The sequence below is a fragment of the Pseudophryne corroboree genome, chromosome 11 (genome assembly GCF_028390025.1).
Source record: "Pseudophryne corroboree isolate aPseCor3 chromosome 11, aPseCor3.hap2, whole genome shotgun sequence".
Classification (NCBI taxonomy): Eukaryota; Metazoa; Chordata; class Amphibia; order Anura; family Myobatrachidae; genus Pseudophryne; species Pseudophryne corroboree.
The window spans coordinates 155,448,699-155,471,145 of NC_086454.1; the positions used below are offsets into that span (position 1 = coordinate 155,448,699).

At 47.8% G+C, this 22,447-nt stretch overlaps 1 protein-coding gene across 2 annotated transcripts; it reads right to left on the bottom strand.

The window, feature by feature from the left end:
- Positions 1 to 11,307: 11,307 nt before the first annotated feature.
- LOC134969211 (dual specificity protein kinase CLK2-like) lies at positions 11,308 to 20,293 on the bottom strand. 2 transcript variants are annotated; one of them, XM_063945001.1, is made up of 14 exons: positions 19,968 to 20,293; positions 18,141 to 18,191; positions 16,955 to 17,016; positions 16,265 to 16,418; positions 15,147 to 15,243; positions 14,826 to 14,892; positions 14,375 to 14,491; positions 14,122 to 14,288; positions 13,902 to 13,996; positions 13,599 to 13,728; positions 13,439 to 13,521; positions 13,268 to 13,353; positions 13,104 to 13,188; positions 11,308 to 11,809 (listed from the first exon to the last, which is right to left on the bottom strand). In XM_063945001.1, the coding sequence occupies exons 1-14, from the start codon at positions 20,055 to 20,057 to the stop codon at positions 11,684 to 11,686; spliced, it is 1,410 nt and encodes a 469-aa protein (XP_063801071.1). In that variant the 5' UTR covers positions 20,058 to 20,293; the 3' UTR covers positions 11,308 to 11,683. The 2 variants fall into 2 exon arrangements, with proteins under 2 accessions (XP_063801071.1, XP_063801072.1); XM_063945002.1 differs by having other exon boundaries at positions 15,147 to 15,240; positions 19,968 to 20,292.
- Between the last annotated feature and the right edge of the window lie 2,154 nt (positions 20,294 to 22,447).

Sequence of the window (22,447 nt, forward strand, 5' to 3'; positions counted from 1 at the left end):
TAGTTCTTACTCCCCTCCGTCTTATAATTCTCAGTACTTTTGGTATGAGAGGAAGAGGAGGGAACACATACACTGACTGGTACACCCACGGTGTTACCAGAGCATCCACAGCTATTGCCTGAGGGTCCCTTGACCTGGCGAAATACCTGTCCAATTTTTTGTTTAGGCGGGACGCCATCATGTCCACCTTTGGTTTTTCCCAATGGATTACAATCATGTGGAAGACTTCTGGGTGAAGTCCCCACTCTCCCGGGTGGAGGTCGTGTCTGCTGAGGAAGTCTGCTTCCCAGTTGTCCACTCCCGGAATGAACACTGCTGACAGTGCTATCACATGATTTTCCGCCCAGCGAAAAATCCTTGCAGCTTCTGCCATTGCCCTCCTGCTTCTTGTGCCGCCCTGTCTGTTTACGTGGGCGACTGCCGTGATGTTGTCCGACTGGATCAGCACCGGCTGACCTTGAAGCAGAGGTCTTGCTTGGCTTAGGGCATTGTAAATGGCCCTTAGCTCCAAAATATTTATGTGAAGTGATGTCTCCAGGCTTGACCACAAGCCCTGGAAATTTCTTCCCTGTGTGACTGCTCTCCAGCCTCGCAGGCTGGCATCCGTGGTCACCAGGACCCAGTCCTGAATGCCGAATCTGCGGCCCTCTAGAAGATGAGCACTCTGCAACCACCACAGGAGAGACACCCTTGTCTTTGGTGACAGGGTTATCCGCTGATGCATCTGAAGATGCGATCCGGACCATTTGTCCAGCAGGTCCCACTGGAAAGTTCTTGCGTGGAATCTGCCGAATGGAATTGCTTCGTAGGAAGCCACCATTTTTCCCAGGACCCTTGTGCACTGATGCACTGACACTTGGCCTGGTTTTAGGAGGTTTCTGACTAGTTCGGATAACTCCCTGGCTTTCTCCTCCGGGAGAAAACACCTTTTTCTGGACTGTGTCCAGGATCATCCCTAGGAATAGAAGGCGTGTCGTCAGGATCAGCTGCGATTTTGGAATATTGAGAATCCAACCGTGCTACCGCAGCACTAACTGAGATAGTGCTACCCCGACTTCCAACTGTTCCCTGGATCTTGCCCTTATCAGGAGATCGTCTAAGTAAGGGATACCTAAAAACTCCCTTCTTTCGAAGGAGTATCATCATTTCGGCCATTACCTTGGTAAAGACCCGTGGTGCCGTGGACAATCCAAACGGCAGCGTCTGAAACTGATAGTGACAGTTCTGTACCACAAACCTGAGGTACCCTTGGAGAAGGGTAAATTGGGACATGTAGGTAAGCATCTTTGATGTCCAGAGAGACCATATAGTCCCCTTCTTCCAGGTTTGCAATCACTGCTCTGAGTGACTCCATCTTGAATTTGAACCTTTGTATGTAAGTGTTCAAGGATTTTAGATTTAAAATTGGTCTCACCGAGCCGTCCGGCTTCGATACCACAAATAGTGTGGAATAGTACCCCTTTCCCTGTTGCAGGAGGGGTACCTTGATTATCACCTGCTGGGAATACAGCCTGTGAATGGCTTGCAATACTGTCTCCCTGTCTGAGGGAGACGTCGGTAAAGCAGACTTTATGAAACGGCGAGGGGGAGACGTCTCGAATTTCTTGAGACGGGCCCCCACCGTGCCTGAGACCGCTTGTAAAGCCCCAGCGTCATGCTGAGGACTTTGCGGAGGCGGGAGAGGGCTTTTGTTCCTGGGAATTGGCTGTTTGCTGCAGCCTTTTTCCTCTCCCTCTGCCACGGGGCAGAAATGAGGCGCCTTTTTGCCCGCTTTATGGGGCCGAAAGGACTGCGCCTGATAATACGGCGTCTTCTTAGGTTGAGAAGCTACCTGGGGTAAAAATGTGGATTTTCCAGCCGTTGCCGTGGCCACCAGGTCTGTTAGACCTACCCCAAATAACTCCTCCCTTTTATAAAGCGATACTTCCATATGCCTTTTGGAATCAGCATCACCTGACCACTGTCTTGTCCATAACCTTCTTCTGGCAGAAATGGACAGCGCACTTACTCTTGATGCCAGTCGGCAAATATCCCTCTGTGCATCACGCATATATAGAAATGCATCTTTTAAATGCTCTATAGTTAGTAATATACTGTCCCTATCTAGGGTATCAATATTGTCAGTCAGGGAATCCGACCAAGCCACCCCAGCACTGCACATCCAGGCTGAGGCGATTGCTGGTCGCAGTATCACACCCGTGTGAGTGTATATACATTTTAGGATATTTTACTGCTTTCTGTCAGTAGGTTCCTTAAGGGCGGCCGTATCCGGGGACGGTAGTGCCACCTGTTTAGACAAGCGTGTGAGCGCTTTATTCACCCTAAGGGGTGTTTCCCAACGTGCCCTATCCTCTGGCGGGAAGGGGTATGATGCCAATAACTTTTTAGGAATTATCAGTTTTTTATCGGGGGAAACCCACGCATCATCACACACTTCATTTAATTCCTCAGATGCAGGAAAAACTACAGGCAGTTTTTTCTCACCCAACATAATACCCTTTTAGTGGTACTGGTATTATCAGAAATGTGTAAAAACATTTTCCATAGCCTCAATCATGTAACGTGTGGCCCTACTGGAAGTCACATTCGTCTCTTAATCGTCGACACTGAAGTCAGTATCCGTGTCGGCGTCTGTATCTGCCATCTGCGGTAACGGGCGTTTTAGAGCCCCAGATGGCTTTTGAGACACCTGGACAGGCACAGACTGAGTCGCCGGCTGTCTCATGTCATCAATCTTTTGTAAAGAGCCGACACTGTAATTTAACATAATTCCTTCCATAAGCTCATCCACTCAGGTGTCGACTCCCTAGGGGGTGACATCTCTGTTACAGGCAATTGCTCCGCCTCCACCTCATTTTCCTCCTCATACATGTCGACACAACGTACCGACACACAGCACACACACAGGGAATGCTCTGATAGAGGACAGGACCCCACTAGCCCTTTGGGGAGACAGAGGGAGAGTATGCCAGCACACACCAGAGCGCTATATATATATACAGGGATAACCTTATATAAGTGTTTTTCCCCTTATAGCTGCTGTATTGTTATACTGCGCCTAATTAGTGCCCCCCTCTCTTTTTTAACCCCTTTCTGTAGTGTAGTAACTGCAGGGGAGAGCCAGGGAGCTTCCCTCCAACGGAGCTGTGAGAGAAAATAGCGCCAGTGTGCTGAGGAGATAGGCTCCACCCCCTTCTCGGCGGCCTTTTCTCCCGTTTTTCTGTGGAATCTGGCAGGGGTTAAAATTCATCCATATAGCCCTGGGGGCTATATGTGATGTATTTTCGCCAGCCAAGGTGTTTTTATTGCTGCTCAGGGCGCCCCCCCCCTAGCGCCCTGCACCCTCAGTGACCGAAGTGTGCTGAGGAGCAATGGCGCACAGCTGCAGTGCTGTGCGCTACCTTGGTGAAGACAGGATGTCTTCTGCCGCCGATTTTTCCGGACCTCTTCTTGCTTCTGGCTCTGTAAGGGGGCCGGCGGCGCGGCTCTGGGACCGAGCTCCGAGGCTGGGCCTGTGTTCGGTCCCTCTGGAGCTAATGGTGTCCAGTAGCCTAAGAAGCCCAATCCACTCTGCACGCAGGTGAGTTCGCTTCTTCTCCCCTTAGTCCCTCGATGCAGTGAGCCTGTTGCCAGCAGGTCTCACTGAAAATAAAAAACCTAAAACTAAACTTTCACTAAGAAGCTCAGGAGAGCCCCTAGTGTGCACCCTTCTCGGTCGGGCACAAAAATCTAACTGAGGCTTGGAGGAGGGTCATAGGGGGAGGAGCCAGTGCACACCAGGTAGTCCTAAAGCTTTACTTTTGTGCCCAGTCTCCTGCGGAGCCGCTATTCCCCATGGTCCTTACGGAGTTCCCAGCATCCACTAGGACGTCAGAGAAACGGCGGCTGAAGACTCCTGTCTTCATTAAGGTAGCGCACAGCACTGCAGCTGTGCGCCATTGCTCCCATAGCACACCACACACTCCGGTCACTGTTGGGTGCAGGGCGCTGGGGGGGGGGCACCCTGGGCAGCAATTAGATTACCTTTTGGCACAATTAGCACATAATACAGTGTATAACACTGTATATGTGCAAAAACCCCCGCCATTAACATTATAAAAAGCGGGAGAAGCCCGCCGCTGAAGGGGCGGGGCTATCTTCCTTAGCACACCAGCGCCATTTTCTCTTCACAGCTCCGCTGGAAGGACGCTCCCCAGGCTCTCCCCTGCAGTATCCATACAACAAGGGTAAAAAAGAGAGGGGGGGCACATAAATTTAGGCGCAAAATTGTGTATAATAGCAGCTATTGGGAAAAATCACTCAGTATAGTGTAAATCCCTGTGTTATATAGCGCTGTGGTGTGTGCTGGCATACTCTCTCTCTGTCTCCCCAAAGGACTTGGTGGGGTTCTGTCCTCAGTCAGAGCATTCCCTGTGTGTGTGCGGTGTGTCGGTACGGCTGTGTCGACATGTTTGATGAGGAGGCTTACGTGGAGGCGGAGCAGGAGCCGATAAGTGTGATGTCGCCCCCTACGGGGCCGACACCAGAGTGGATGGATATGTGGAAGGTATTAACCGACAGTGTCAACTCCTTACATAAAAGGTTCGATGACGTAACAGCTTTGGGACAGCCGGCATCTCAGCCCGCGCCTGCCCAGGCGCCTCAGAGGCCATCAGGGGCTCAAAAACGCCCGCTACCTCAGATGGCAGACACAGATGTCGACACGGAGTCTGACTCCAGTGTAGACGAGGATGAGACAAATGTACAGTCCACAAGGGCCATCCGATGCATGATTACGGCAATGAAAAATGTGTTGCACATTTCTGACATTAACCCGGTTACCACTAAAAAGGGTATTATGTTTGGGGAGAAAAAGCAGCCAGTGACTTTTCCCCCATCTGATGAGTTGAATGAATTGTGTGAAGAAGCGTGGGTTCCCCCGATAAGAAATTAGTGATTTCTAAGAGGTTACTGATGGCGTACCCTTTCCCGCCAGCGGACAGGTTACGTTGGGAGACGTCCCCTAGGGTGGACAAGGCGCTCACACGCTTATCTAAAAGGGTGGCACTGCCGTCTCAGGATACGGCCGCCCTAAAGGAGCCTGCAGATAGAAAGCAGGAGGCTATCCTGAAGTCTGTATATACACACTCATGTACTATACTGAGACCTGCAATTGCTTCAGCATGGATGTGTAGTGCTGCAGCAGCGTGGTCTGATACCCTGTCAGATAACATTGATACCCTCGACAGGGATACTATTTTGCTAACCATAGAGCATATAAAAGACGTCGTCTTATATATGAGGGATGCACAGAGGGATATTTGCCGGCTGGCATCTAGAATTAATGCAATGTCCATTTCTGCCAGGAGAGTATTATGGACTCGGCAGTGGACAGGTGATGCTGATTCTAAAAGGCACATGGAGGTTTTGCCTTATAAGGGTGAGGAATTGTTTGGGGACGGTCTCTCGGACCTCGTATCCACAGCAACAGCTGGGAAGTCGACTTTTTTACCTCAGGTTCCCTCACAGCCTAAGAAAGCACCGTATTATCAAGTACAGTCCTTTCGGCCTCAGAAAGGCAAGCGGGTCAGAGGCGCATCCTTTCTGCCCAGAGGCAAGGGGAGAGGGAAAAAGCTGCACCAGACAGCCAGTTCCCAGGAACAAAAATCCTCCCCTGCTTCCACTAAGTCCACCGCATGACGCTGGGGCTCCACAGGCGGAGCCAGGTGCGGTGGGGACGCGTCTCCGGAACTTCAGCGACCAGTTGGTTCGCTCACAGTGGATCTCTGGGTTCTACAAGTGGTATCTCAGGGATACAAGCTGGAGTTCGAGGCGACTCCCCCTCGCCGTTACCTCAAATCAGCCTTGCCAGCTGCTCCCAGGGAAAGGGAGGTAGTACTGGCGGCTATTCACAAGCTGTACCTCCAGCAGGTGATAATCAAGGTTCCCCTCCTTCAACAGGGACGGGGTTACTATTCCACAATGTTTGTGGTACCGAAACCAGACGGTTCGGTGAGACCCATTCTAAATTTAAAATCCTTGAACACTTATGTAAGGAAGTTCAAGTTCAAGATGGAATCGCTCAGGGCGGTTATTGCAAGCCTGGAAGAGGGGGATTTTATGGTGTCGCTGGACATCAAGGATGCTTACCTGCATGTCCCCATTTACCCACCTCACCAGGAGTACCTCAGGTTTGTGGTACAGGACTGTCATTACCAATTCCAGACGTTGCCGTTTGGTCTGTCCACGGCACCGAGGGTATTTACCAAGGTAATGGCCGAAATGATGATACTCCTCCGAAAGAAGGGAGTTATAATTATCCCGTACTTGGACGATCTCCTTATAAAGGCGAGGTCCAAGGAGCAGTTGTTAGTCAGCGTAGCACTATCTCGGGAAGTGCTACAACAGCACGGCTGGATTCTGAATATCCCAAAGTCGCAGCTGATTCCTGCGACGCGTCTGCTGTTCTTGGGCATGATTCTGGACACAGAACAGAAGAAGGTGTTTCTCCCGGAGGAGAAGGCCCAGGAATTATCATCTCTGGTCAGGGACCTCCTGAAACCAAAACAGGTGTCGGTGCATCACTGCACGCGAGTCCTGGGAAAGATGGTAGCTTCTTACGAAGTAATTCCCTTCGGCAGGTTCCATGCAAGGATCTTTCAGAGGGATCTGTTAGACAAGTGGTCCGGATCGCATCTTCAGATGCATCGGTTGATCACCCTGTCCCCGAGGGCCAGGGTGTCTCTGCTGTGGTGGCTGCAGAGTGCTCATCTTCTCGAAGTTCGCAGATTCGGCATACAGGACTGGGTCCTGGTGACCACGGATGCAAGCCTCAAAGGTTGGGGGGCAGTCACTCAGGGAAGAAACTTCCAAGGACAATGGTTGAGTCAGGAAACTTCCCTACACATAAATATTCTGGAACTAAGGGCCATTTACAACGCCCTGAGTCAAGCAGAACCCCTGCTTCAAAACCAACCGGTGCTGATTCAGTCAGACGACACGGCGGTCGCCCATGTAAACCGCCAGGGCGGCACAAGAAGCAGGATGGCAATGGCAGAAGCCACAAGGATTCTTCGATGGGCGGAAAATCACGTGCTAGCACTGTCAGCAGTGTTCATTCCAGGAGTGGACAACTGGGAAGCAGACTTCCTCAGCAGGTACGACCTCCACCCAGGAGAGTGGGGACTTCATCCAGAAGTCTTCAAGCTGATTGTAAATCGTTGGGAACGGCCATAGGTGGACATGATGGCGTCCCGCCTCAACAAAAAGCTAAAAATATATTGCGCCAGGTCAAGGGACCCTCAGGCGATAGCTGTGGACGCTCTAGTGACACCGTGGGTATACCAGTCGGTTTATGTGTTCCCTCCTCTTCCTCTCATACCCAAGGTACTGAGGATAATAAGAAAGAGAGGAGTAAGAACTATACTCATCGTTCCGGATTGGCCAAGAAGAACTTGGTACCCAGAACTTCAAGAATTGATCTCAGAGGACCCATGGCCTCTGCCGCTCAGACAGGACCTGCTACAGCAGGGGCCCTGTCTGTTCCAAGACTTACCGCGGCTGCGTTTGACGGCATGGCGGTTGAACGCCGGATCCTAACGGAAAAGGGCATTCCAGATGAAGTCATTCCTACGCTGATAAAAGCTAGGAAGGATGTGACAGCAAAACATTATCACCGCATATGGCGAAAATATGTTGCTTGGTGTGAGGCCAGGAAGGCCCCAACAGAGGAATTCCAGCTGGGTCGATTTCTGCACTTCCTACAGTCAGGAGTGACTATGGGCCTAAAATTGGGATCCATTAAAGTCCAGATTTCGGCCCTGTCTATTTTCTTTCAAAAAGAACTGGCTTCACTGCCTGAAGTTCAGACGTTTGTTAAGGGAGTGCTGCATATTCAGCCCCCTTTTGTGCCTCCAGTGGCACCTTGGGATCTCAACGTGGTGTTGGATTTCCTGAAATCACATTGGTTTGAGCCACTTCAGACCGTGGAGTTGAAGTATCTCACGTGGAAGGTAGTCATGCTGTTGGCCTTGGCCTCAGCTAGGCGTGTGTCAGAATTGGCGGCTTTGTCATGTAAAAGCCCATATCTGATTTTCCATATGGACAGGGCAGAATTGAGGACTCGTCCCCAATTTCTCCCAAAGGTGGTATCAGCGTTTCATGTGAACCAACCTATTGTGGTGCCTGCGGCTACTCGGGACTTGGGGGATTCCAAGTTGCTGGACGTAGTCCGGGCCCTGAAAATCTATGTTTCCAGGACGGCTAGAGTCAGAAAAACTGACTCGCTATTTATCCTGCATGCACCCAACAAGCTGGGTGCTCCTGCTTCAAAGCAGACTATTGCTCGCTGGATCTGTAGCACGATTCAACTTGCACATTCTGCGGCTGGACTGCCGCATCCTAAATCAGTAAAGGCCCATTCCACGAGGAAGGTGGGCTCTTTTTGGGCGGCTGCCCGAGGGGTCTCGGCTTTACAACTTTGCCGAGCTGCTACTTGTTCGGGTTCAAACACTTTTGCAAAATTCTACAAGTTTGATACCCTGGCTGAGGAGGACCTTGAGTTTGCTCATTCGGTGCTGCAGAGTCATCCGAACTCTCCCGCCCGTTTGGGAGCTTTGGTATAATCCCCATGGTCCTTACGGAGTACCCAGCATCCACTAGGACGTCAGAGAAAATAAGAATTTACTCACCGGTAATTCTATTTCTCGTAGTCCGTAGTGGATGCTGGGAGCCCGTCCCAAGTGCGGACTCTCTGCAATACATGTATATAGTTATTGCTTAACTAAAGGGTTATTGTTATGAGCCATCTGTTAAATGAGGCTCAGTTGTTGTTCATACTGTTAACTGGGTATAGTTATCACAAGTTGTACGGTGTGATTGGTGTGGCTGGTATGAGTCTTACCCTGGATTCCAAATCCTTTCCTAGTAATGTCAGCTCTTCCGAGCACAGTTTCCCTAACTGAGGTCTGGAGGAGGGGCATAGAGGGAGGAGCCAGTGCACACCAGATATAGTACCTAATCTTTCTTTTAAGAGTGCCCAGTCTCCTGCGGAGCCCGTCTATTCCCCATGGTCCTTATGGAGTACCCAGCATCCACTACGGACTACGAGAAATAGAATTACCGGTGAGTAAATTCTTATTATTACAGTGTGTCAATTTAGTGTCCTGCTAGGACATATAGCTACTTAGCTGATTTCTATATATTTATCAATTGTAACACTCTGTAATAAGGATACAGAGCACAGCCAGTGAGTTATCTGAAAATCTCTGTGTGTCAGTACTGTACAGAGATAGTGCAATCTGTGCAACACATTATTAGTATTTATAGCAACTAGTGCAGGATCTCTGCTTTATAGTAATTATCTAGTTATTGCTGGCCTGAACGGCAGGAATCAAGTTAGCTCAAAATAACTCTTTCTAATGAGGAGTAATATACATTTGCTGATCCAAATATCCCATCATTTAATATACAGTATCTAGATTCATACAGCACAATGTAGGCCCTCATTCCGAGTTGATCGCTCGCTGCTGATTTTCGCAGCGCAGCGATTAGGTTGAAAGATGGCATTTCTGCGCATGCGCTAAGTACTTTCACACAAAACTGTGTAGTTTTACAGCTCGAGCGACGCTTTTCAGTCGCTCGAGTGTTCGTTGTTTGATTGACAGGAAGTGGGTGTTTCTGGGCGGCAACTCAGTGTTTTCAGGGAGTGTGCTAAAAAACGCAGGTGTGCCAGGTTAAAACGCAGGAGTGGCTGGAGAAACGGGGGAGTGGCTGGCCGAACGCAGGGCGTGTTTGTGACGTCAAACCAGGAACTAAACAGACTGCAGTCATCGCAAGCTAGGAGTAAGTCTTGAGCCACTCTGAAACTGCATTAAATTTTTCAGTTGCAGAACTGCTAATCTTTCGATCGCACTTCTGCTAAGCTAAGATACACTCCCAGAGGGCGGCGGCCTAGCGTGTGCATTGCTGCTAAAAGCAGCTAGCGAGCGGTCAACTCGGAATGAGGGCCATAGTCTCCCGATCAGTAAATGTTGACAGCTCTCAGCTTGTGCTTTTGATATTATATGACATATACCACTGGGTATCCTTTCATCTGATATCCTTAATTAACCGGCAATAAGTCAGCTTATTCTCCCTATTGGTAGAGACTGACAGCTAACATAATACAGTAATAGATATTTGTTTCATAACATTTCACATAGGACACAAGTGGACACGCCGTGCCCTACTCCCTAACGAAGCTGCCACTAAGTGCAGTGAAACACGCGTGTAGGTCATTTGGGTAGTTTCTGTTGTCAATATGATTTAAAAAGAGTAAACACAGTTGTTTGACAATAAATGGCTTCACCCAACCACTAACCATGAGTGAAAGAAAAGTTTGTGAGTTATCATTCATATTCTCTGACAAATGGCCAGAAAATCACAAATTCTGCTAGGGTATGTAAACTTATGAAGATAGATAGATAGATAGATAGATAGATAGATAGATAGATAGATAGATAGATAGATAGATAGATAGATAGATAGACATATATATACATAGAGAGAGAGAGAGATTAGCCCAGTCTGGTCACATTGCCTTAATTTGCCATCTTAGTAATGGCTGCAATCACTGTTGCTCCACTTTTCAAACCTGCAGCTTTAAAGTTGAAACAGAGCTTTGTTAGACCAGTGATAAGGTCTGCTGGAAACTGTTGTATATATCCAGGGGGGTTTCTAATAAAGTAGTCAATAGAAGTTGCATCAACTTTGAAGGTTTAAGCTACTTCCATTGCTACAGAACCCGTTCCCAAAAAGCTTTTAGAACTCTGAAATGTAATTGCAATTTTTGGCTGACCTTTAGCAGTGATTTGCTTAAATTTCACCATCTCTGGTTATTCACTGGACCTGAATTGCTTAAAATTCCCAAAACAAATCATACATACACAGCCACCTATACAGTTACACACAGTTCCACGTACACCCAATTTCACACATCTCACTTCTACCAACGCCAAGTCGCAAAGTACTGAGATGATTTTGTATAGATATGAAATAGAAATAAAAAGCACACAGCAGTAGAGTTGCAAGATGGACAAACAGTAGCTAAGCTAAGGGAAGGGGGTATAAACGTGGATGGAGCAACAGTTTTAGAATCTACACAAAGCTCTGTACATGCATTAGGTGTGACAAGGGTGGTCATGTCGTTCCAGACACTACTCATCCAGTCTCACTACTACAAGGTAAGCAGAGGTTCCAAGAGCAGCTTGGTAAATCTGTGGCTAGATGTGCACATTTACCAAGATTTACAGATTTACCAAGCTGCTTTTGGAACCTCTGCTTACCTTGTAGTAATGAGACTGGATATAACAATGAGTAGTGCCTGGAAGAACTTCGCTCTCACTACTACAAGGTAAGCAGAGGTTCCAAAAGCAGCTTGGTAAATCAGCCAGTGGCTAGATGTGCACATTTACCAAACATTCCAGATGTATTGAGCTGCATTGGAACCTCTGCTTACCTTGTAGTAGTGAGCCTGGATAGAACAATTAGTGGCTGAAGGAAATGATCATCATTGTTACACCTAATGCATGTACGGTGCTTTATGGATCTTTAATACTAAAACTGCTAAGTTTATCCCCTAAGGTGGTATTGGATTCCCTACTGGATGTTCCTATTTATTGCTATACAATAAGATGTTAAACTAAGTGTCACCCCTTCATTGGTGTTACTTGAAGAAGGGGTGACGGAGACACTCCGCAGCTGTGAGGCGCTTTGACGGTTCATACTGCAGACAGCCTTCCATCAGATTGAAAAGTTTCTTTTCTTCCTCACTGTCACGGACCATGTATTGCTGCAAGAAGGGGAACATGTCACTATGTTAATGGCACAAACGTACACGTTAACACAACTGTATTGTATGTATAGCTACATCATGTGACACCCGTATAGCTCAGTAATATGTTAAGACAACTTGATTAAATATATTGTAAGCTCTTACGGGCAATTGTCTCTCTACCGTTTTGACGTCTACATTTAATTTTGTCTAGATACCTACTTTACATATGCTGTTTTCCACACTGTTCAAAAATAAAGATTTCATATCGCCCCAAATCACAGAAATAAAGCATCTTTATTTTCCCAGATGTTCCATTACTGAATGGACAGGGGATCTTATAACAGCCCATCCCAGCGATCAGGAATAAGTAATGTGACTACCTTGCAATCACTTTACTTCCTGCTTTTCCCCATAGCTGCGCTACTGCACATGCCGACGTCTGTCGGCACATATACAAGTAGACAGCAGTGGGGAAGATCCTTTGATTCCTATAGGCTAATGCCATCTTCAAATGCCAGCCAGGACCTACGCTAGACGTTCCAGAGCTTGGTCAATCCGGCTGCCTCTGCTGGTGGAAATGGAGGAACCTCCGATATTTGCCGCAGTCTCTCCAACTGACATCATAATATTTGCAGGTACAGTATTTGGGGGATATCCTGCAAATACTGTATACTTTAAGAAATATTTCCCAAATAAATAAAAGGATAGGTTTTAGCAATATCACATACAGCCCAGCTCACTCCTACAGATGTGTCCTAATACAACTAGCCTCAATACACCATGTTACGCGAGAAGCGAATGAGCCTCCAGATTAAGTGTGACGGAACTAGCGCTGGGCGTCTTTTCCCCCAAAGATACATACATCAGTGTAGCAATGCGATGCGGAGTAGGATGCACCAGGAGACTGTGCTGATTAATTTGATATGTAACTCTTGAATATCTGTGTGCTCCCGAGTCTGTACATGAAGCACAATGGAACTTGGCAAGGGAAAAAGCAGCAGCTGCTGCACTGTAGCATTCATATACAGATTCAGACTCAGTCACACACAGATACTGTATACTAGTGTTACATATCAAATTAATCAGCACGGTCTCCTGGTGCATCCTAGTCACACCACATTACAACTAAGACGCATTTTCTGGTAAAAAGACATGAGAAAAAAAACGTTCTGTGCTAACAGACACGCATGGGACTGGCGCAGAGAGGGGCTGTTTGAAGAGACTGCAGCAATAATGTATGAGGAGACATTTGTATGTTCTGCCCCCACCTCCCCGAAATATACACTGATATGATCTTTCCTGTCCTTACCTTCAAAGGCTTACGGATTCCCTGCACATGGAGTCTTGTGAAGACATCGCAATCTACGCGGCCAGACTGGAAGTAATTCTGTTTGCTGTAAAGAAAAGGACCTTTGACTAAATGTCACAGCGCACATGGCACCTGAAAATATAAAATGTGTCACTGCCTCTCACCTCGTGTTATGAATCATGGATGAAGGTATTGGGCCCAGAATTTGCTCCATTACAGCCAGATGCTCAATGTCACTATCTACAGTTGTCTGCAGGTGACAAAGACTTGTGTAAGACATACATGTAAGAAAATTGAGATTGGCCACAAGGCTTTCCACCAGCTAAACCACTCACCAGGAAGAGTGTGTCTCCTGTGTAGAACTCAAACAGGGTACATCCGATACTCCATATGTCAACAGAATAGCTCCAGTCAAGGCCTGAAAATACAGGGAGGGAAAGTCAGGTACAGTGGGGTCACCTCAGCACAAACCAAACAGAGAGGCGTAACACTCACCCAAGATGACCTCTGGGGCTCGGTAGTCTCGGGCGGCAATCGTGTCATCGTGGTGGTCAAGATATAGCAACGCACACCCAAAGTCAGCCAACCGAATATCGGTATTCTTAATGCATCGCTCAACACAACTCTTCATTGCGTGAGGGAGGTCACAGGGAGAGAGCATAGGAGTACAAGAATTCGTTACAAACTGAAGAACATCCCCATAGCCATGTCTAAATGAGGGTGTGCCCTGGGGATAGAACTAGCAAGAGAAGGTCACAATCCAGTAATTAATAGGCAGGTCAAACCCTGATCACTCACCTTTTCCTTGTTGTAAATCTCCTCAAATTCCGAGTTGACAAAGAGGATATTGTCCGGCTTCAGATCCGTGTGAGTTATACGGTTGTCATGAAGAACTGAAAAGGTAGGATACATAGAATTACATCATTTCTGTCTCTCCTGGGGAAACCTACATTCAACCAGGTGTCCCCATTTCCCACCGCTCTGTACAAGGTCATTCTCCTATACCACAAACACTTACATTTCACCGCCTGGAACAGCTGCTCGGACATATGTCGTAGCTGGTTAATTGGATATGGCAGAAAGTTGTTCTTTTTCTGGAAGTCGTATGTGCTGAGTCCCAGAAGTTCAAATTCAATGCAAACCCGCCCTTGATAATACAGCCAATTTAGCATATGTGTACACAAACTGTTGAGAGAACAAACACCACTGGTTAGACCCAGTAATGGCCTGGGGGGAGGCATAGAGTAGGGGATAACAAGCCATGTTCTTACTGCTTATACTCATGCTCTAATCCACTGATTTTATTCAGCATCCTTATCTCCATAAAAGCAGCTTCCTCCATGTTCTCCCACATCTTGCTGATCTTTAATGCCACACTGGATCCTCCCCTAGAGTACAAGACAGGGTTCATTATAGGTAAGCTGGGAAACATATGACTGCATGCAGGAGATACTGTGATGTCAGCGACAGATACCTGAGGATTTCTATTACATCAGTATTCCACTTCTTCCCCACACAGCTCTTATTGTCTACAACCACTCCTCTCTGTAACACATTTATGTAACATGTTCTTCATCCCACAGGACAGCCCCACCAGCAGAGGTGGAAGTATTGGAGGTCCAGGCAGATGTATCCATAGAGGTATGTATTACACACTGCACATTTCATTAGGCTTTATTCAGCCTTACTACTAAATTAGCCTGATTCCACCTACAGACTCACCTGTAATGGTCCAGGCAGTGGAGAACTTGGCCACAGGCTCCCTCTCCCAGGATGTTGACAATCTCATCTGTGAAGTAGCAGAGATAAGGACATACAGTAAGTACAGTAGGAGATCCGGCAGTGCGGGCAGCTAGAGCCAGTGATAGGCCTGTCAGGCTGGCATGGAGCCACAATCAGTAACACTAGCAATAAAAGATCATTATACTGCATACATTGTATCTTTAATAATAGATAGAAAGGAGAAGAGGAAAGCCAAACACAAAAGCCAGAGGCCTACAGTGTCTGGCAGGGTGATTGGGGGAACTAGAGATTTGCCCGTACATCTTCCACCAATCCTGTCTCCAATGCTTATGGCCAGGTTTGCCTCCAGATCTTCTTGCACAATCCTGGCCTCTGTACTGCTCAGGTGACTTCTCTGCTTGAAGATACACATTGTAGTGTGAGGTGGGAGGGTGTGCAATAGATTTCCAGTCAGTTCATGAGGCACAGAGAGATAGAGATAGGGGAACAAGTCAATATACAAATACAATCATCCAGAGATAAAAAAAAAAAAAAACATACTGCTCCTTTCCATTTGTCATTGTTGTGATTGCAGAAGCAAAAAGTAACCCTTTCCTGCCCTGACCAGTATCTTCCCCATTACGACTCTTTACCACTGCCCCTTGACACTCCAAACTTACCCTCAATCTTCAAATATGCTCTTGTACTGCTGACTCTGTCCTGTGTCTCTCCATTCTAATTCAGGTCTTTCCAATCCTACCAGTCCTCCATTCTCCACCAACCTCTTCACTACCCCCACCATCTGTGCCACACATCTCAGGTCCGAAATTGGTGCTACATGCTAGGACATCCCCTCCTACCTCACTCCTACCTGTTGCTTGTCCACCCTGTTCTACTATTCTCCTACTACTGGGGATGAAGTATGCCCCCTTGTCTCATCCCCTCCTCCATCCAGCCCTGGACCACACTCCTTATGACTTGATGCCAGCACTCACCTTTCCCACATCTTCAACCTGTCCCAACTCCTTCAGGCATGCGTATGAGCCCTTTCTCTTGTCCCAGAGTCTCTCCCACCCCATCTCTCTCCTCCCCTTCACCTCCAAGATCCATGTACTAAGGTCACTATTTATAGCCTTACTGCCAAATCCACAGGTCATTCCTCTCTACTTATCCTCCTTGGACTTTCTGTAGCTTTAGATGCTGTGGATCATCCCCTGTCCACTCATGGTTGATCTACTGTCTTTCTCTAACCACTTATCTGTCTCTTCCTCTGACTCCAAATTCACACTCTCCCTCTGTCAGTGTTCCCCAGGGGCCGCACATATGCATCACATTTACCAATGGGAAAAGTACCTCCCACATACATATCTTTCCCAGTATAGCTTTAAGAAAAAATGAAAAAGTGGAGCACAATGAGATGAGCCCCGCAAGATACTCACCGCTGAGGACCGGCTGCAAGATCTTAATCTGCTTTGTTGTTTGAGGGTTACGTAGCCATCATCCCGTGACTTTTGAGGATACCCTTCATCAAATCCATCCCTCTGGATAGTTCGGCACATTCGTCGAGCGCAGACATTCATTAGTGTCTCATAGCTAAGGTAAGAGTAAGGACAGTCAGCCCATTACACAGCAAATGCATAACCCTAACAGCCCCTGGTGATCACCTCATACAATGGGCGGGATTCAAATCTTTTCTGCCCCCTCCCGCCTCCATCGCGCCCGCCGGCAGTATTCAAATGTTACTGCCGATGGTCGCGATATCAGCTCGCCATGCGTGAAAAGTGAAAAGTGACCCGTTTGGACGCCCAAACGGGACTTTTCACAATCGCGCCCATAAGAGCCGGGTTTAGCCGCGTAAAGCATCTAAACCCGGCTCTTATGGGCGCGTTCAGCGTGAAAATGGGGGTCATTAGAATATCGCCCCGTGATCTCCCGTCACTTTAGACGGGAGATCGGGGGCGATAAAAGATTTGAATCCCGCCCAATGTGTCAAACCCCACTAACAATCTCAGCCTCCGTTTCCTGGTGGCCATTGTGAAGTCTGGTTGTCTCTAACATTCCAGGAGCGGATATAAGGAAAGCCAGAAAGAGAAGGAAGTCACTAAGGGTAGAGTCATATCTGTGCTCACCTGTCCTGGTTGTTGTCTCTGCTGTGTTCCTCCTCTAGATGGTGCCGTTGGGCGTGCTGGACCTGGGACAAAATAAACTAGCCAGTAAATCACTGACCTACCAGCCCCCAAAGGCTTCAGTACTTCAGCAAATACTTCAGTCACATAAAAGACCCAAAATAAGTGTTATCAGGACGGATAAGTGGTGTGTGAACAATTACGGCTAGCACAGACACAGGTGTGATGCGGGTGAGTAAATAAACAGCTTAACACACTAGTAAAATTCAACAGTGATGATGGTGCATGAGGCCAAAAAGTGGAGGCTGTGGGCAGACGATGTACATTTGAGAAGAGTAGAGCCTACAGGGGTTTAATAAATATATAGTAACCAGGGATATTGGGTGAGGTAAATGGCTCAGGAGGCACTGGCTAGTACCAGAGCCAGATTTACACACACTATATGAGCCCAAGGGTACATGTGGGCATTATACACAGGTGCAGCGGTATATACATGTGGGCATTATACACAGGTGCAACAGTATATACTGCTGGAAATTTGGGGAGTATTAATCAGAGATGTGCAGACAAGATAGGCAGGGGATGCACGGAATGAGCCGAAATTCACATTATAGCCGTGTGCTATAATGTGAATTTCGGCTCATTCCGTGTGCTATAATGTGAATTTCGGCTCATACCGTGTGCTATAATGTGAATTTTGGCTCATTCAGTGTGCTATAATGTGAATACCGTGTGCTATAATGTGAATTTCGACTCATTCCGTGTGCTATAATGTGAATTTCGGCTCATACCGTGTGCTATAATGTGAATTTTGGCTCATTCAGTGTGCTATAATGTGAATTTCGGCTCATACCTTGTGCTATAATGTGAATTTCGGCTCATTCCGTGTGCTATAATGTGAATTTCGGCTCATACCGTGTGCTATAATGTGAATTTCGGTTCATTCCGTGTGCTATAATGTGAATGTCGGCTCATTCCGTGTGCAATAATGTGAATTTTGGCTCATACCGTGTGCTATTATGCGAATTTCAGCTCATTCCGTGTGCTATAATGTGAATTTCGGCTCATACCGTGTGCTATAATGTGAATTTCAGCTCATTCCGTGTGCTATAATGTGAATTTCGGCTCATTCCGTGTGCTATAATGTGAATTTCGGCTCATACCGTGTGGGAGGGTAAGATGTACTCACATGAAAAAAGTTACAGAATTTCCTCATCCATTGAGCCATCCTCTGCACCATCTGTGATTATAAAGCATATGACAATTTTAGGATGGACATTATACAATGATGGAGATGTACAGAACATAACATTATATCACACTATATGGACAGACGGACATTATACAATGAGGGGGATATACATAACATTATATCACTATATGGACAGACAAACATTAAACTAGGATGGGGATATATATCACATTATATCACACTACAAGGACAGATGGACATTATACAAGGATAGGGATATACATAACATATCACACTAGAAGGACACACATTATACAAGGTTGGGGATATACATAACATTACTGTATATCACACGATATGGACAGATGGACATTATACAAGGTTGGGGATATAACATATCACACTATAAGGACAGACGGAAATTATACAAGGATGAGGTTATACATAACTTTATATCACACTATATGGATAGCCGGACATTGGTGGTCATTCCGAGTTGTTCGCTAGTTGTTTTCGGTTGCTGCGCAGCGATCAGGCAAAAAAGCGACACTTCTGCGCATGTGTATGCGGCGCAATGCGCACGCGTGTCGTACTTTCACAACGGCCGATGCAGTTTTACACAAGGTCTAGCGAAGCATTTCAGACGCACTGCTGGCCGCAGAGTGATTGACAGGAAGAGGGCATTTCTGGGTGTGTACTGACCGTTTTCAGGGAGTGTTCGAAAAAACGCAGGCGTGCCAGGAAAAACGCAGGCGTGGCTGGGCGAACGCAGGGCGTGTTCGTGACATCAAAACAGGAACTGAACAGTCTGAAGTGATCGCAAGCGCTGAGTAGGTCTGGAGCTGCTCTGAAACTGCACAATGTTTTTTTGTAGCCGCTCTGCTATCCTTTCGTTCGCACTTCTGCTAAGCTAAAATACACTCCCAGTGGGTGGTGACTATGCGTTTGCACGACTGCTAAAAACTGCTAGCGAGCGAACAACTCGGAATGACCACCCTTATACATTGCTGGGGAGAAGCATAACTAAATATCACACTATCAGGACAGAGATACATGTATAACATTATGAGTCTGAGAGAATGTTTTATAATTAGGGAAAGATAGAACATTGGCCCTCATTCAGAGTTGTTCGCTCGCAAGCTGCTTTTAGCAGCTTTGCACACGCTAAGCCGCCGCCTACTGGGAGTGAATCTTAGCTTATCAAAATTGCGAACGAAAGATTAGCAAAATTGCGAATAGACACTTCTTAGCAGTTTCTGAATAGCTCCAGACTTACTCGGCATCTGCGATCAGTTCAGTGCTTGTCGTTCCTGGTTTGACGTCACAAACACACCCAGCGTTCGCCCAGACACTCCTCCGTTTCTTCAGCCACTCCCGCGTTTTTCCCAGAAACGGTAGCGTTTTTTCGCACACACCCATAAAACGGCCTGTTTCCGCCCAGAAACACCCACTTCCTGTCAATCACATTACGATCACCAGAACGAAGAAAAAACCTCGTAATGCCGTGAGTAAAATACCTAACTGCATAGCAAATTTACTTGGCGCAGTCGCACTGCGGACATTGCGCATGCGCATTAGCGACTAATCGCTCCGTTGCGAGAAAAAAATACCGAGCGAACAACTCGGAATGAGGGCCATTATGGGGGGGGAATCAGCTGAGGTGTACGCCCCCTGCTGGTGGTCTATAGAGAATATAACGTGATAATGGAGAGATGTAAAATGATATAAGACAGCATCAGACAGGATAGTGCATTATACATCCCATGATACATACAGCGCTATCAGGCAGGGAATTATATAATAATGTTAGTGGGTTCCTCTCACCTTCTGCACACGGGGTAGGCGTGGCAGGCGCGATGTTGGTAGGAGTGGCAGGCGCGATGTTGGTCGCAGCTGGCGATGTTTTTTGAACATTTTGGAGGAACCTTCAGCCGCCTCTCTCCAGATGTTATGCGCGGAGTGTGAGGCCTCCGCGCTCGGGGCCCGGTATATAAAAGGGCGGTGACGTCACAGCGGAGCCCCTGCTTTGCACTGTATCACAGCGGAGCCCCTGCTTTGCTCTGTGACGTCAGGCGACCCCGTGTCCTGTCAGGCGCAGGGGCGGCGCCGGCAATGCAGGGACGATGTGTGGCGCTGGTTACGGTACAGTACAGCGCGCACGGGCAGCACCAGACGTGTCCCGCACACTGCGCGCCCGGAGAGCACCTCGGCCACATGGGAACCAGCGGGGGGGAGGGGGTCATTTGAGTTTCTTTTTCCAGCTAATAGTATTTGTGGCACCATGAAGCAGGGAAGCACCGTTCTGCTCCTGGCTGGGTGCACATCAGGAGGGGGGCACCATCAGGGCAATTACTACCCCAACTTCTCCCGCCGCACAGATAGAATAGGAGGCTGCTACTGATCAGCAACAGCAGCCTCCTACACTGCAGCCCAGGCTGGGGACACGTAAAAGGCGCTGACAGGTAAGGGGGGTGAGCAGGCAGATGGCATACCCGGTCCCCTCCATCAAATTACCTGGGCAATTAGTACCCACCACCCCGGCCCCCCTCTTGGCACCAGTGGCCAAGCTACACTCCATTCCACCCTCCCATTATCACTATATATTGTGAATTTCAACCATATTTCTCTTACGTCCTAGAGGATGCTGGGGACTCTGTAAGGACCATGGGGAATAGACGGCTCCGCAGGAGACATGGGCACTGTAAAGACTTTAGAATGGGTGTGCACTGGCTCCTCCCTCTATGTCCCTCCTCCAGACCTCAGTTAGATCTTGTGCCCAGAGGAGACTGGGTGCATTACAGGTAGCTCTCCTGAGTTTTCTGTGTAAAATAATTTTGTTAGGTTTTTTATTTTCAGGGAGCTCTGCTGGCAACAGGCTCCCTGCATCGTGGGACTGAGGAGAGAGAAGCAGACCTACTTAAATGATAGGCTCTGCTTCTTTGGCTACTGGACACCATTAGCTCCGGAGGGTCAGAACGCAGGTCTCACCCTTGCCGTTCGTCCCGGAGCCGCGCCGCCGTCCTCCTCACATAGCCGGAAGATAGAAGCCGGGTGAGTATAAGAAAAAAGAAGACTTCAAAGGCGGCAGAAGACTTCAGATCTTCACTGAGGTAACGCTGCGCGCCATTGCTCCCACACACACAGGCACAGCATGGGTGCAGGGGGGGCACCCTGGGCAGCAATAAACACCTCAATTTAATCTGGCAGCAAGTTTAGATACTGCAGGGGCAGTATGTTATAAAAACCCCGCCAGTATAAAGATATGAGCGGGACCGAAGACCGCCGTCGAGGGGGTGGTGCTTGATCCTCCAGCAATAACCATGCTGCAGAGAACCTTCTCCCGGACTCTCCCCTGCTGAACACAGTAACGGGGCACATTATTTGGTGCAAATATTATATGTTATAAGCGCTATTTAGACTGGGACTTTTTTTTTCAGTATATTGTGGCGCTGGGTGTGTGCTGGCATACTCTCTCTCTGTCTCTCCAAAGGGCCTTATTGTGGGTCAGTCCCCATATTTCAGTTATCCCAGTGTGTGTGGGGGTGTCAGTACGTGTGTGTCGACATGTCTGAACCGGAAGGCTTGTTTAGGGAGGATGCAGAGCAGATGGTGATCGTGTCTCTGTCGGCACGGCCGACACCGGATTGGGTTGACTTGTGGAATGTTTTAAATGCTAATGTGAATTTATTACATAAGAGATTGGACGAAGCAGTGTCCAGGGACAGAGCAGGGAGTCAATCCATGGCTTTGACTGTGTCACAAGACCCATCAGGGTCACATAAACGTCCCCTTTCCCAGATTGCAGACACTGATACCGACACGGATTCCGACTCCAGTGTCGACTATGATGATGCACGGTTGCACCCAAGAGTATTCAATGTATGATTATTGCAATAAAAGATGTGTGACATATCACAGAGGACCCCTCTGTCCCTGACACGAGGGTCTGCATGTTTACGGAAAAGAAACATGAGGTAACGTTTCCCCCATCTCATGAGCTGAACGCTTTATTTAAAAAAGCTTGGGAGACTCCGGACATTAGCCTGCAGGTTCCCAGGAGAATTATTATGGCGTATCCTTTCCCCTCAAAGGACAGGTTGCGGTGGCAATCCTCGCCCACGCTGGACAAAGCCTTAACGAGCTGGTCCAAATAGGTAGCACTACCGTCCCCTGATACGGCGGCCCTAAAGGATCCTGCGGATCGTAGGCAGGACTCTACCTTAAAATCAATTTATGCAACGACGGGAGCCCTGTTTAGACCTGCAGTAGCGTCGGCAGGGGTAGGTAGCGCAATTACGGCTTGG